The sequence below is a fragment of the Pantherophis guttatus genome, chromosome 4 (genome assembly GCF_059756535.1).
Source record: "Pantherophis guttatus breed Tessera chromosome 4, ASM5975653v1, whole genome shotgun sequence".
Lineage (NCBI taxonomy): Eukaryota > Metazoa > Chordata > Lepidosauria > Squamata > Colubridae > Pantherophis > Pantherophis guttatus.
The window spans coordinates 150,918,574-150,935,470 of record NC_142066.1 but is presented as its reverse complement, the minus strand read 5'-3'; the positions used below and the strand labels follow the sequence as shown (position 1 = coordinate 150,935,470).

General features: G+C 35.3%; 1 protein-coding gene across 15 annotated transcripts in view; it reads right to left on the bottom strand.

The window, feature by feature from the left end:
* KMT2C (lysine methyltransferase 2C) overlaps nt 1-16,897 on the bottom strand; it is a 174,200-nt gene that overhangs the window by 76,154 nt on the left and 81,149 nt on the right. For all 15 annotated transcript variants that reach the window (XM_034401683.3, XM_087893077.1, XM_034401682.3 and 12 more), the window contains 7 exons: nt 9,327-9,489; nt 8,413-8,584; nt 5,781-5,895; nt 5,180-5,352; nt 4,128-4,288; nt 3,601-3,738; nt 624-1,330 (listed from right to left, as the gene is read on the bottom strand). In XM_034401683.3, coding sequence (XP_034257574.2) covers nt 624-1,330; nt 3,601-3,738; nt 4,128-4,288; nt 5,180-5,352; nt 5,781-5,895; nt 8,413-8,584; nt 9,327-9,489 — 1,629 coding nt within the window. The remainder of the gene's footprint in view (nt 1-623; nt 1,331-3,600; nt 3,739-4,127; nt 4,289-5,179; nt 5,353-5,780; nt 5,896-8,412; nt 8,585-9,326; nt 9,490-16,897) is intronic.

The following is a 16,897-nucleotide window of genomic DNA, read 5'->3' as shown; positions in this document are numbered from 1 at the left end:
TGGTCTTTTTTCAAAATGCTATTAGCTTGGAGTTTTCCATTTATTACTATAAATATTTGTTCCTTTATAATTATTGGTGCAATAACATACTCAAATGCCACAATTGCTTTTTCAAAGAGAACTAACATCAATTAGATCATTTATTTCATTTTTATTCTTAAATTTATTTGCTGCCCATCTCGCCACAAGGCAAATCTGGTTGGCTTACAAAATGAAAAATAATAAACATACAAATATATATAGCAATATAATTATAAGTTACAATAAAAATATGGGGATCCATAGTCAAAACATTACATTATTACAGGTAGTCCCCGACTTATGGCCACAATCAAGTCCAAAATTTATGTTGCTAAGTGAGAGAGTTATTAAGAAAGTTTCCCTCTATTTTAACTTTGTCAGATCACAAAAGGTGATCACATGATCCCAGGATACAGCAACCATCATAAATATGAACCAGTTACCAAGTCTGAATTTTGATCACATGACCCTGCAATGGTCGTTAAGTGTGAAAAACGGCCATAAGTTATTTTTTTCAGTATTGTTGTAACTTCAAACAGCCACTAAACAAATGGTGATATTACTTGTATTAGGTTGCAATGAGTTTTAGCAAAAACGCTTACCTGTCTTGACCTTGGTCTCCCGGGAGAAAACTTCCTTTTAGTGATAGCAGGTTTTCCCATTCCAATTTTTGGAGTGAGGGATACAAATGTGGTTGGAAGGACCGCAGCAGATTCTAATGATGACATCTGACATTGCAGCATCTCATGGGATGCACTTGGCTCTAGCGAAGATGTTGGCAAGGAAGATCCATCAACAGGTTTGCTTATTTCAACAGAGGATGGACGTGGGGAAAACATCTCAGGTGATGATTCCAAAGGTTTGTCTGCCAATTGGCAACTCTCAGTTGCACAACTTTCACTTTGAGGAAGAGGTGACACTTCAGGAGTGTCTCTTCCATTTGCACTTTCTAGAATGGCCACTATTTCAGACTGTTCTTCCTTAGGACTGGAGACTAACTCTTTACCGACCAAAATGAACGGATCAGGTATCTTCGATATATTCTCTGGTTCCCTCTGAAGAAGCTGACATTCCTCTTGGGGTGCTTCCACTAACTCGGTGCTTGTCTCTGATGGTTTTGTTTCTTCAGCTTGTTTATCTGATTCTTGCTGTGTTATTTCTGGAATATTTTCTGGGTTTCCCCCCTTTGTATCAGAGGGATTGCTATCAGATGCAGGAGGATTTTTAACAGACATTTCCCCTTCTTCTGTATCAAAACGATTGGAGACCTGGGTCTCCAGTTCATATTTCTTTTCATCTAATGAGAAACCTGAAACAAATGTGGATACTGTATTTTAATCTCATACAATGGTACTGCTATAGAAAGCAACATTCTCTCAAAAATACTTTTATTTTTTTTCCTTGAAAGTTGAAAGTGCCAAGCAGATAAATGTCTACCTTGACTGTTTTTGAATGCTGAATTTTAGTTCTGTTACTCTATATGAAAACATGGTTCCAGTTAGCATGTTGCTGTTAATATTGGTAAATCTATCCCTTCACGTATTTATCTAACCTAAGTATAAATTTACTTCTCACAACTTGAAATAAAAATCCACAATCTATATACCACATAAAAAATATCTTTTATCTTTAGATACCAAACATATGTCTGTTCAATTAAACAGTCTAGACTTTTACCACTATAAAAGGGGGAACATTTTCTATTGACATAAAATAAATGTATAAATTTATGTCATGTCCACGCCTCATTTATAGTGGTAGTTCTTGATTTACAATCACAATTGAGCTCAAAATTTATGTTGTAAACAAGACAGATGCTAAATTTTACACCATTTTATGACCTTTGTTGCCACAAGTATTAATTGAATCACTGCAGTGGTTGAGCTGATAATGTTGTTATTAAGTGAATCTGCTTTCCCCAGTGACTTTGCATGTCAGAAGGTTGCAAAAGGTGATCACATGACCCTGGGACTCTGCAACCATCATAAATATGAATCAGTTGCCAAGCATGTGAACTCTGATCATGTGACCATGGAGATGCTACAATGGTCATAAGTGTGAAAACTATCATCAGTCACTTTTTCAGTGCTGTTATAACTTCAAACAGTAACCAAATGAACTAAATGAAATAAACAGTAACTCGAGAACTACCTGTATAAGAATATATAACTAAAATATAATATGTGTCTTTGAGTTATGACTGACTTGTAGTTTTCTTGGCAGGATTTCAGAAGTGATTTGCCATTGCCTGTTTCTTAGAACTAAGGGGGACTGATAGGTCCAAGTCAATCAGCTGGCTTTATGCACAAGCTGGGTTCAAAATAAAAATATCCTGGTTTCTAGCCAATGCCTTAAGAGCTACAGCAAACTGGATCACATAATATAAATATTATAATTTTATTCTTATTGGTCCAGAATATTTATAAACTTTAGTATCAAATTTAGCAAACTAGAAATTCCCAGCAATCATCTTTTTTAGGAATATTTCATCCATGATTAGACAAATACACAAGTGCTTTTCATTCACACTTGTATTAAGTCTGATGGAATTTTAAGTTATCATAATTTACAAAATAAAACATATATCATGATGAACAATTAGCTGACACCCTGATAGCGGCAGTGGTTAAAGTGAAGTATTTCAGGCAAATTCTGCCCACAGCCTGGAGTTCGATTGTGAGAGGGCTCAAGGTTGACTCAGCCTTCCATCCTTCTGAGATTGGTAAAATGAGGACCCTGATTGTTGGGGACCAAATGCAAATAATTCTTATACTGTAAACCACCCAGAGAGGGCTGTACAGTGCTAGGGGCCAGTAAATAATTTAGCCACTAAATGCTATTGCTATTGCTGTTGTTATTCAAACGATCTTTCAGATCTTGTAGGCTGAAACTCATAAAATTTTTATTTCAGTATTAGTTTCTTTATTAATCTACCTTGCTCAGAAACATATCTGGGTAAGAACCTATTTGTTTATTGGGACAGTTTTAACTGAATTGTGACATTTCAGATTTATGTTTCATAAACTGGCATAATTTAAGAAATCAGAGTTTCTTAAAGGTCCTATTCTTACTTTTAAAAAATTCTGCTTTAATTTTAATATTAAATAATTATTTTACAAAATTACGCAATGTCATTCATTCACATTTATATATTATTAGTAAAAAGTCAATAAAATGGTAATGTAAGATACTATTAAATTAAGAAATGAATAGTTTAAAAAACTATCATACCCCCTAAGTAATGAGTTTCTTAAACGGTGAGAACGACAAACAGAAAAAATTAAATCTGAAGAAAAGGAGATCAGAAATAACTAACTCCACCGATTAAAAGCTGTCTATTTTTCTGTTTTATATTTCTTTCAGTTATATCTTTTATCTCTGAACTTTGACTGTAATAAAAAATTGTTGTTATATTATATATTTCATCAGAAGATTGCATCTATACAAACACAGTTCTATTTCTTCTATAACCTTTAGGAACTACTATCTATTCCAAAACCCTTATTATTGTAAACAGAAAATGCACTGCTCAAATGTTGTTACATTTTCTAAATATCTGATCATATTTTATATACATACATATATTCTCTTGTGCTGTCAAAGAAAAGGCATTCTTATTATCTGTAGAAGACTCAACCACCAATTCTTGATCAAGGCCACCTTCAGGTACTAACGGCTTCTGGTTTCCTATGTCTTCTGAATCTATGTTTTCCATTTCTATGTCATGTGCACAGATGTTAAAACAAAAGCAAAGACATTATCAAGCTCGTACATTTAATTATTCTTCTCATTCAAACCATGGGGAAAACTTTGGATCATAAATGCCATTTAACTCTGAACAGTGTTCCTATATTAGGTTTCTACATTATAAAGAGTTGGGAATTGTTCCTATTTGAGTTAAATGGTGGGAAGGAAAATAAAATATGAGATGCAGTCACACTAAAATTTGTAGGTCTTTCTGGAAAATTTTATTGAGACATTCTAGCAATATAGACTTTAAAAAATAATTGTGCTTTATTGCACCAATAATCTGGAAAAGGAAGAAATCTGTAGATTTCAGATGAAAAATCATCAAGAGACACAAACAGATAAGAGGTGGCCCATACCTGTGTCAACTTCAGGCAAAAGTTGTTCAGTCTCCATCATCTCACACATTTGTGTATGTTCTTGATCTACATCTGAATGTTTGCAAAGACTGCAGATATATTCTTTTAAATGAATATCCAGTTCATTGTCAGGAGGCTTATCACATCCTATGTGTATCCACCTGCAGGGAATAATAGGTTTAGAATTCAGATTAATGTGTTAATTTCTTCCACTAATATACATTTTCAGTGGGGGGAAAAGGTCTTTTTAAAATTTTGGACCATTTCAAATTAGGCTTTTTAATATTTGTTTTACTTGGATAACTAGTGTAATATGCCATACTCATTAATGAAGAAAAAGAGTAAAGGTAGTCCTTGACTTAAAACCACAATTGAGCCCAAGATTTCTGATGCTAAGTGAGACATTGGTTAAGTGACTTTTGTCCCAAGTGTGGCCTTTCTTGCCACACTTGTTAAGTGAACCACTTCAGATATTAAGCTAGTAACATTGTTGTTAAGTGAATCTGACTTCCCCATTGACTCTGCTTGTCAGAAGGTTGCAAAAGGGGATCACATGACTTAGAGACACAGCAACCGTCATAAATGTGAGTCAGTTGTCAAGCATCCAAATGTAAATCACATGACCATGGGGATGCTGCAATGTTAAGTGTGATAAATGGTCATAAGCGACTTTTTTCAGTGCCGTAAGTTTGAACAGTCACTAAACGAACCTGTTGTAAGTTGAGGACTACCTGTGTTCTGTGCGCTTACATATAATTTCTTAACAAGAAATAAGTTCCATTATAAATGGTAATAAGCCAACCACACTTCTTAGTCAAACCTTTATAGGATATGATATAGGATAGGATTCTACAGAAGTTGGTGAGAGTTTGAGCACTGAGTCTCATGGCCAATTAGCAACGGTTGATGTGCAGAAATTAAGATCAGTAGTGGATGCAACAGGTAAGTACCAAAGAAAAGTAATATTGATGTATTCTGCTGGAAATGATTTGGAAACTATTAACGACAAGCAGAGGACTAAATTAAAGTAGAATTAAAAACACTCTTCTCACCTTTTACACATATGACAGTGCAACCTTTCTTTTTGCAAGTTTGGATAGGGGGATTTTTCGCAGAAAGGGCAAGGCAGGTTGTCTTGTTGACGATAACAACTGTCACACATAAGGCAGTTGTGATGCCACTGGCTACTGATCCGTGTGCCACATTCTGCACATACCCTGCAGTTCTGGAAGTCCAAAAAAATGAGCTTTTTTTTTAAGCCACTCTATTTTATGATATCAAAAACATCAGTTAACTGAGAAACTTCAATCAACTAATAATGCCATCTATATAGAACATTTTTAAATTGCCCCCTGCTCAACAATTTATACCTTCTGTTAAAGTTTATTAATACAACTATTTATGTGCCATCTGCTCAAAAGATGGCTGGGCAGTTTGCAATACAGTATAACAGTAGTAATAACAAACAATAATTAAAAATGTAAATAAAATTTTATTCCACCATTTGAGCAGCAGCAGTTCTCCCTAGAAAAGGCCCTGCAGAAGAACATTACACCTGCAGCCTTCCGAATATTACTCTTAAAACTCAAAACTTAAAAATTGCACTTTAATTTCACACAAGCTTTACATTTAGGAAACTGAATTTAAACTTACTTTGCATTTCCACCCATTTGTTGGTACAGAATCCATAACTGGTTGTAAACAAAAAGTATGATACCCTTTGTCACATGTATCGCAGACAAGCATTTTGTTGTCTTCTCCAGACTGCCTAAGAGAAAGATCCATAATTTAAGTTATATTGGATCAAAAGATAAAATATTGTTAACTTTGAAGCAGGGCAGATGAATATAAACAGCGAGAGCAGGCAAGTAGGCTAATGAAATGCTAAAGTCTCAATAAAACACAATGTCTATGGACCAATGCCACAGTATCAACTCTTTTCTACTGGATATACCATTTCACCTTTAAGTGTAAGAAACAATGCACATTCCTAAAGCATATTATATTCATGATGCATGGGAGTACGTGGCCTCACAAATATTAAGGAATAAATACAGCAATTTTATGTTATCAGGTCTCCTCAGAATCTAATAACATGAAACAAGATTTAAAAAGTAATATCAAACTCAACAGTGGTTAAACAAATCATGGAGTATTACGCAGCACTTGTCTTGATTCTGAAACTTACATGAACACAGTGAATAGCGGATACCGTGAGTAGCAAACACAGTGTAAAAAGTTGGAGGTGCATCTTATTTTATATTAAATTCAGCATTTTATCTAAAACCACACTAGGGATTTCTAACTCTATTGAAAAACATGTCCAAAAGATTATTTTCTCCATTCTTCATAGGTCACACAGACCACATCTGGGGAAGATTATTTTAGAAGAGAAACCATCACAGGCAAGCAAAAATGGTGGAAGAATCAAAATTTCTAGGAGCAAACCTATTTAGGTTATGTAGTAAAGCAAATATAGTAAAACAAGTGTCATTTGTTGATAAAATCTAAAACAGTGATGGCTAACCTTTTTGCCAAAAGTGTGGGGAGCATGGGGGGGTCATGCAAGCCCACACCCATAATTCAATGCATCCCACCCCCGCGCACAACCACCCCTGCGCTCCTCCCACTTTTGGCACAAGATGACATGCCCTCCCCAGGCTCCAGAGGCTTTCTTGGTGAAAACGGCCTTCCCCACCCCCCCAGAGGCCAGAGGTCCCAAATTCCGTAAGACCTGTTTTTCACCCTCTGTTCAACATTTATGTGAAGCCGCTGGGTGAGATCATCCGTGGCTTTGGGGTGAGATACCATCAGTACGCTGATGACACCCAGCTGTACATCTCCACCCCAGGCCACCCCAACGATGCCCTTGAAGTGATGTCCCAGTGCCTGGAGGCTGTACGGATCTGGATGGGGAGCAACAGGCTCAAGCTCAACCCTTCCAAGACTGAGTGGCTGTGGCTCCCGGCATCCCGATATAGTCAGTTGACTCCATCACTGACTATTGGGGGCGAGTCTTTGGCCCCCACTGAAAGGGCTTGCAATCTGGGAGTCCTCCTGGATAGGCAGCTGTCTTTGGAGGAACATCTGACGGCTGTTACCAGGGGGACCTTTTATCAGGTTCGCCTGATTCGCCAGTTGCGGCCCTTTCTCGATCGGGATTCCTTGTGCACAGTCACTCACGCCCTCACCTCTCGCCTTGACTACTGCAATGCTCTCTACATGGGGCTCCCCTTGAAGAGCACCCGGAGGCTCCAGCTGGTCCAGAATGCAGCAGCGCGGGTAGTGATGGGAGCAACATGGCGCTCCCATGTAACACCGCTCCTGCGCGAGCTGCACTGGCTCCCGGTGGTCTTCCGGGTGCGCTTCAAGGTGTTGGTTATTACCTTTAAAGCGCTCCATGGCATAGGGCCTAGCTATCTGTGAGACCGCCTGCTGCTATCGACGACCTCCCATCGACCCGTGCGCTCCCACAGAGGGGGCCTCCTCAGGGTGCCATCAGCCAAACAATGTAGGCTGGTGACCCCCAGGGGGAGGGCCTTCTCGGTGGGGGCTCCCACCCTCTGGAATCAGTTGCCCCCGGAGATAAGGAGAATCCATGACCTCAATGCCTTCCGTCGTTCCCTTAAAACCCATTTTTTCCAGCAAGCCGGGTTGGCTTAAGAAGAAATTTTTAAATTCTTTTAATCAGTCTGTGATTTCTTAACTTTTGGGCCAAAAATTATATATATTTTTAAATGTTTTTTAATATTTGTATTCTATGTTTTTTATCTTGGCTGTACACCGCCCTGAGTCCTCAGGGAGAAGGGCGGTATATAAATTGGAAATTAAATTAAATTAAATTAAATTCAACAGAAAAAAAAATGTTTACTTCATCTTTTCATAATACTACAAGTAAGCCTCACTTACCAACTGCCTTATTTAGTAATTGTCTGAAATTACAATGGTGTAAAAATATATGACCATCGCAATGTCCCATAATCACGTGATCAGCTTCATGTGTTTTCTAACTGATTAGCAATAATCAGTTAATGGAGATCATGAAAGTAAAACTGTAAGTCATGATCATGTGATATTCCAGTTAACGATATAGAGATTCACTTAATGACAAAGCAGAAGTGAATACATGAAACTATCTTGATCACATGATTTTCCACTTAGTGATTGCAGGATTTAGTTGAGGAGTTTCTAGTCCCAATTGTGGTCACTAAGAAAGACTACCTATACACAATAATTTAAAATGAGGGACCAGTTCTTTAGCACTTTATATTCCAGCTTTGCTTACTTGCAGTTCTGGCACACTTTACAATCAGGGCACTGCCAACCTGCCCGTTTGATAGGTGTCACTTGTATATCCAGGCACATTCCATGGTAATGCTGGCCACAGGTTGTACAAAAAAGTTGATCTAACAGGTCACCAGGGCTGTCACACACTGCACAGTTAGCTTCTTCCTTGGCTGCAAATTAATAGATGAATTATGTGTTATTTTATAGGGAAAATAACTTTCAAAAGATGGAACAGCTAGATATATTTTTTAAATTTTATAAATTTTATCCAGGTGTTAAATAAGGATTGTGCAAGCTATCTTATGAAAAATGTACCCAGAAAATAAAACATTTAATGTCCACATGAGTCAGTTATTATATACAGATCATAGTCTTTAAATTTAAACCGGTACTAGTGAAATTATTGCCATTACTTAAAAAGAAGAGTGCAGCAGGAACAGCCATTTATATTTCAAGAAAGATGCTATATGATGAGAGAGCAGGACAAATTGATCTTAAATTAGCTGATAATAAGGCAATCTGACTTCTGTCATTTCTCAGCATTTAATTTGAACTGCTACTAGATAGGAAAGAGGAAAAATTAATTTTGCACCATCTCCTTGCCTATAATCCTTCATCCCATCATAGCGCTTACAAAAACCCACAAGAAGAGTAAAATTGGGCAGATCTATCTACTCCAATTCCTTTTATTTTTTAATTTATTCTTTTGATTTATTTGGATGCCCATTGCGCAACAAATTAAAACATTTTTTTAAAAAAAAAATCAATAATATGAAAACAACAGCCAAGGAGCGAAACCAATCTGTGCAAATAATATCCAATCAAATCCATAGAGATTTGAAATAACTAAACAAACATCTGATTAGGAGGCTCTATTACATATTTTCAGCATTATTTAATATGGCTACTTACATCTTTGCGGAGCCTGGTCAATGTGATCTGGGCAAAGAAGGGAAAAGTTATTAAAATCCTGAAATGTGCCTGCTCCAGCAGCACACGGGTAATGATATATGTGGGTGCATTTCTCTTCACAGCATTTGATAGTGGCTCCAAGGTGCTTGCAGTATGCACATCGCTGAAACAGAAAACACAGGGCCAGTCAGCATTGCTTGAGTTCACAGAATCTTAATACTTTGCTTTCTCCCCTAAATTAATTCCTTCTTTGAAATGACTGAAGACATTGACATTTGTCACATAGCTTTCTAAAATTTATAGCTGGTTACTGGAATTTACTGTACACTGAGAGCAAGACAAATTCCTTGTGTGTCCAATCACACTTGGCCAATAAAAAATTCTATTCTATTCTATTCTATTCTATTCTATTCTATTCTATTCTATTCTATTCTATTCTATTCTATGCCTATTTCCAAATTCACTATTTATTATAGCAACTGGAATGAACATATCATATCATATCATAAATTGGCCACTCAGCAGGCACAACGATAAACAAGTAAATACTATATTTTTAAAATTGTAATTATTTCAGTAAATTGATTGAATTCAACCTGTACAATAAATAGAAATTTATTTTCTCCCTTTTAATATTCTTCCTGTATTTTCAAATGCTTTCTATTTTGAGATTAAAATGTATGTTTTTCTCCCACTCAGAAACAACAAATGCTGATCTATCAATTAAGCCACTGCAATACCCTATTATTATTCATTAGACCTACAGCTCATTTCATTAACTAAATTCTTACTGCCTTAGATCTAACCACAGACCTGATTTTGTTTATGTACTCATATAATCATGTAAAAGAAAATATAAAAGCACAGAGCTGAATTTTTGTTGTGCCCTAACCAGTTCTAGGAAATTCTTTATTGAGAGAATAATTTGACGTTTTCCATTATGCTTTTTAAGTCACGTGACAAGCCCTATACTTTGATGTTTTTATATATGCAACTAGTCTTGTCATCAGTGATTTTATAAATAAGTTAAACCCAGAAATGACAATAGCCTGAAGAAACCTGAGAAAGGTGGAAAAGAATGTATAATGCCAAGTAAAAGAAGTATGGGTAGAGACTGAAAATTTAACTGTATTTAATCTTTATAACTCCTATTGTGTAATTATGCTGGCAATTAAAAGCATTTCACAACTTTACCAAAAAAAAAAAAACACTTTATAAACCAGGTAATGTGTGTGTAATCAGAACTAAAATATATAAAAGCATTAAAGCTACCAATATTTACAGAATTCATATACAAAAATAGCCAACTACCAGATATAATAAATATGCTCAGGAGCATGTGGCAACAGCTGCTAAGAATAAGATCTTATTTCTTTCTCCACAGCAAAAACATTCATATACTACAAATTAAGAAGTTATAATTCAAAAGACTTGGGTGTATTGTTTTATATCAATTTGACTACTAAAAAGTACATGAATAAAATAATTTTAAAATTGTTACATTAAAAAACCCTGCCATTTCTGAGTTACAGAAATGTTTCATATGGGCTTTTTAAAAATACAAACCATCTATAATTGACAACATATATCATATAAAGCATGTGACCAGTTTGGTCTATTGGTTAAGGTACCATGCTAGAAACCGGGAGATTGTGAGTTCAAGTCCACCTTAGCCATGAAAGCTTAGGGCCAGTCACTTTCTCTCAGCCCAACCATTGTCACAGGGTTGTTGTTTGGGATGGGGGGTGGGGGGAAAAGGAGGAAGAAAGTGTGTCAGATATATTTGCAGCCTTCAATTGTTTGTACAAATAATAAAGGTGGGGTACAAATAAATAAATAAAAGCAGTGTTTTTCAACCCTGGCAACTTTAAGATGGATGGACTTCAACTTCCAGGATTCCCAAGCCAGTATGCTAAGTGGGGATTTATGGGACTTGAAGTCTACCCATCTCTATGTCAAGCCAGTACATTGGTATTTCAAAGCTAAGCATGGTGGTGTAGTGGTTAAAGTGCAGTATTGAAGGCAAACTCTGTCCACAGCCTGGAGTTCGATTGCAACAGCACTCAAGATTGACTCAGATTTCCATCCTTCCAAGGTTGGTAAAATGAGGACTCAGATTGTTGGGGGCAAATAATGCTTCTATGTTGTAAACTGCCCAGAATGTGCTGTAAAGCATCACTGGGTGGTATATAAGCCTAAATGCCATTGCAATGCTATTGAAAGTAGGTAATGATATCAGAACTAGATGATGTAGGATAGATAAGAAGTGGGGAGCTCGGGTTCAAGTCCTCCCTCTCACTACAGAAGCCCACTAGCTGACTTTGGACTAGTTACTCTCTTTTAGCCCCCAGCCAAAGAGAGTTCCCCTCAATCATGGAAGTTCCCTTCGAGAGTTTGGGCCAGTTCCTCTTTCTTAGCTCAAAAGCAAGGAAGTGTAGTAGTTAAGGGGCTAGATAAAGAATAGAAAGATTCAGGTTCACCTCACAGCTTCAATTGTTTACCGAATGTCTCTGAGTTAAATACTCATTCTCATGCCCCATCTTTCTTGGAGGCATTTGATTAGCCGCTGTTGATTCTCTATTAGTCTGATCTGATCTACCAGAGGTCCTCTTATACTGCAAATATTTCAACACATAATTTTATGCCTATGTGTAAGTTTCAGTGCATTCTTATCAAATGATGAGCAAGCCTAATATTAAGAAGATAAAATCCTGACACAGTATGATTAAAGAAATCACAACAAATACTGGTATAATAAAAAAAAAAATAGGAGATTGATGCTATTTTGACTCGTATTTTTCTTGCGTGTCAACCTTACCATTTTTCTGAGTTATTCATGATCTGGAATTTCAATCACTCCAATTACTCCAAACAAAAACAATGTGGAGAGTGGAGTAAAAAGCTGAAGCGCCCTCCCCTCTCCTTCTTCCCAAGCCTCAACCTTCATTCCCATCTAAGCTACAAAGAGGGAGGTTGCTAGGAGATAACAGACTCCTTTCATTAGGCAAAACTCACTCATTTGCTAGAGTGGAAAGTCATATTGAACGGAGCAGAATGATTGTGTTTTAATTACTGAACTGTTTCTGACATTGTAGCCACACATAGTGATTTACATTCTCTATACGGAACAGTCTAACTAGGGAAAATTTCCTTTGTCCTTCCATGATAACTTTCTTTTCTCTCTACTGAACTGTTCATTTGTGTGGGTTTACCAATTTTCCGAGAACAACTTTAACATTCTACCTTTAAATAAGATTCCCCAGATGTATCATAAACTTTTATTACTAAGCTGTTTATATAGAACTCATTTAGTAGTAGTAGAAAAAGTAGTAGCTTAATTTCTACACCAACAAAAGCTATATTAAAATAACCTGTTGTTTCCTTTTGGATTGCTCAATTTGACTACATTCATCGAATCGGTTTTACATTTTTTACAGTATATTATTTCACAAGCACTTACTAAATGAGTACAGAAGGGGAAAAAAGTTTCCTTTCTTTCTCCATAATCACTTTCCACTGTATTTTAGTTCAATTGATTTGACAATATAGAAATCTAAATGTTTCAATAGGTCTCTGTGCTTTGAACAATCAATAAGATTACTCTTACGCAACTATTTGGTAAAATATTTTACAAAAATCCTGAACAACATTATGTGAACACTTAGCAGAAGTTGTAACAATTCCTAAATTAAGTAAATATTATTATAGTTTGTCTTAATTCAGAAATAAAGCAAGCTATAATAATGTTTTACCATCTGTTTCTTAATTTTGCATTAAGTTAATTTTACATTCCAATCTAATAGTTCTTTCACTTGTAATACAAATTACTCAATGGTAGAAATCATAGATGATCAATTTTTAAATGGTTTATACAGAGAACGCTGCTCAATTATCTTGTTAAATGTACCAATGATTATTCTCTTCCACGATTCTTACCCATTAATAGGAATAAATTTACACTTTTTGTTATTTGTTTTTGTTTTTGCTACCAATACCATGTGATATTCATTAATGGTTCAAAAGAAATTTTGAGATTTCTTTAAGGCACTTTAATATAAATGCTCCTCCAATACACTTTTAGTATAATAAGTATATTTAAAACATTATGATGTGTAAATTAGTTTGATTCTATATATTTCAGTTTTCTGAAATAAAAAAGAATAAACTGCATTAAGAATGTTCCATGCATCAACTATGCTGTGCATATTTGGTTTTTAAATTAAAACAACAACAACCCTTTAGGTAGTCCTCATTTAATGAATGGTCACTTAACAATTATTCAAAGTTACGACAGACCCAAAAGAAAGTACTTATGACCCGGATTTGAAGTTCTGGCAACTACTCCCCCCACACCATGGTCATGTGGTGGCATTTTGGTCCTCAGCAACTGGTCCACATTTATGGCCATTTGCAGCACCCTGTAGTCATGTGAACATGATTTTTGATGTGTTTTGCCAGAAATCAATGTTTAATGGACAAAAAACACCCACTGCAAACAATGGATTCATTTCAGAACTGTGGTGTTCATTTAACAACTGCAGCATTCACTTTTCAACCACTGCATTCACTTAAAGACTGCTGCAAAAAAAATGTCATAAAATTAGGTTGGTCATGTAATGACCCATTTAACAACCGCCATGACTTGTGGGCTCAATTGGAGTCATAAGTTGAGGAGTTTTTATAAAAACGTTTTCTGTTATGTGCACATCATTAAACAGTATAATATTATGCTATGTAACTATAAAGCTGTAAACAGCAGAAGATTCAGAGAGGGGGTGGGGTGGGGTAGGTAGGTAGATCATGGTTAATAGAAGTTTTTAAACAGACATCTAATTTATAATGTGGATAGCTGTCAAAATGAAAATAAGCATGAAGCAAACCTTCAGCAGAGAACAATAACATAGGCATAATCAAATGAAAATAGACAATCTAATAGTGTTTCAGGTTTTAATGTTCATAACACATATTTTTCATTGAGCTCCGGAACAAAAAGATAAGCAACGCAACTCTTTCAACATGATGAAATACAATTAGACCATATAAATGTATTAATAAACCAGCGGACAAATTGGGGATATTTAGTACAATGGAACAGGTTAACAATTTAAAGTGTTCTATTATTATAACAAAGCTAACTGTGGCAAAATCAAGCTCAAACAGAAACACTTGCAGCAAGCAAGCATATAGTGCTGGGGAATAGATTCTACTTGAAAACTTTTTTGTTGAGCTGGAAGGGGGGAAAAAATCAGTCTGAAGCTCCACATTCAAAACAAATATACTGTAACAACTTGGAGTGGGGTGAAGCAATGGGTGGAAATCAATCAGAAAATCTGTGTTCTGCCACTTTCGGTGATTAAGAAAATGAAGTACAATGTTTTTTTACTTAATGGATAGGAAAAACTCTGAAATTTGGTGCCTGGAGATGTGATGATGGCCACCAATTGAAATTATTTTAATATGGGACTACTGCAGACGATTCACAGAGTACTAGAATATCCAACAAGTGTCTTATGTTCTTATAAAATTCAGTTCATTTTATCAAATGCTAATTTTTTATTAAAAATTCCTGGTTTCATGGAATTAACCTTTTACATAGACAATAATCATGTAAAAATCAATGTAAATAATGTGACATTTAATTTTTATATTTTAATAACTTATGCATTATGCTTTTAATCCTCCCAATAGCAATTTACAAAATGAATCATAAAAATTAAAAGAATAAAACATATAGTAATAAAACAAAAGCAGAATACGTAATACCTGTCATACTTACATTATGGTTCTTAATTCTCAAAATTAAAACTAGAAAAAAAATTTAATGCCTAAGAAAAGAATGGTGTTTTCCTGGTACTAAAAAAGATTAAATGTTCATGTCAGGAAATCTTTTTTACAGAAGATATTCTATGCGCAGGAGCTAATTTACTGAATTGTGTGGGACATCTGGGCAAAGACCTTCAAGAAGACTTATACCGTACATTTCATCAGGAATTACATAAGAAAATGAGTCCTGTGGTTTGTAAATCCCGAATATCAAATGGAGGGAATCTTTGACACTATAACTCTCAGTCCAATTTAAAAACTAACAAAGAGAAGCATTAATTAGTAATTCATTGTTAAACAGCTGTTTTTTCTAGGTTTTGAAAGACCAAAAAGAAACCTTTGAATACTGGGATAAAATAAATCCCATATAAAAGGTATCTGATAAAATATTCAAGTTAAAGCACCCATGGTTATGTTCATGGCAAAGACTGAGAGGAGTACAATAGTTTGCCTCTAAAGGCTATGTTTCTTAATTATTTTAGACATAGAATACCAGATTCTATATACAATACTTATAACAGTAGTCAGCAATTTAATCCTAGGGCCTATGATGAAAAGAGATAGCATTATTACATCCCTGAATTGTCCAATTAAAAACGTGAACAAAATAGATGGAATTAGCATGCAGAACCCAAGAAGTTTGACATTCTTGTAGCAGATAAAATAAATGAGCTGCCAATGTTAATGCAGATCCAAATAAAATAAAGAAAATGGGATTTTGACCACCTTATGCTGAAATGTAGACCCTGGCTTCCATCTCAATTTCATCTGCCTCTCAAGTACTTTGTTCTTTTTGCTTTTCATGTAATGACTCTCTGACCTGTCTTTATTATATTATATTATATATTATATATCATATCATATTATTATAAATATCAGGGAAAAAAGACAGTTTTTTTTTTTTTAAAAATAGAAGAAATAATTTTTTTCTTTGATGAAAGTGTCTTTGAAAATAGTAAATGCAATTAAACTAACAGACCAGATCTCTGTGGGAAAGTGAACTGGTTTATGTATAAGGACAATCATTGTGGATTTTACAAAATGAGGCTGCAATAATATGAGTTAGGCAGTCTGATTGTGACCAAAGAGAGCCAACTGGAACTAAAAGAAGCCTGCCTTTTATTCTCACATAGTAACTGACATATTTTCATGTTCTCACCATGGCAACCACAAGAAAAATTACCAAACTGGGAGAAGGACCCAGGGGTTCACTAGAATAACTTATTGATAAGGGTTAATTTTATCAGATTTATTGCAGAAATTGTTTGAATAATTTGATATAAAGATGAATGCAACAATTAAGAAATAGAAGAAGGATTTTCAAAGGCGAAAAAAATATTTTAAAAATAGTTAAGAAAGTTTGGAAAATCTGTAGGACAAGGGACTGCAGACTTACAACAAATTACAGAGTTTTGGAAAGTAAAACAGAAAGTATAAATGGGGAGAGATAGAAGGAGCTGGACAATTTGTTATTATTGGAACTTTGTTTAAGATTTAGAGAAATTCCAAAAGAACATGGAGAGGACATTAGAAAAAATATTGTTAAGTCTCTGCCTGGATTTCTGGAATTGGGAGGAAGATTGACTATAAGTGGGCTGGACGTAGATCTCTTGTGAGCACAAAGGGACTTCAAATTGATGAGCCCTCCGTCAGCCTCAGCCTGGTCATTTCTTTCATCTGATTACTTGTCATCTTCTTCTGAAAAAGTATACAAAGACATCTATTGCAATGTTTCTTAATTGTGCAAA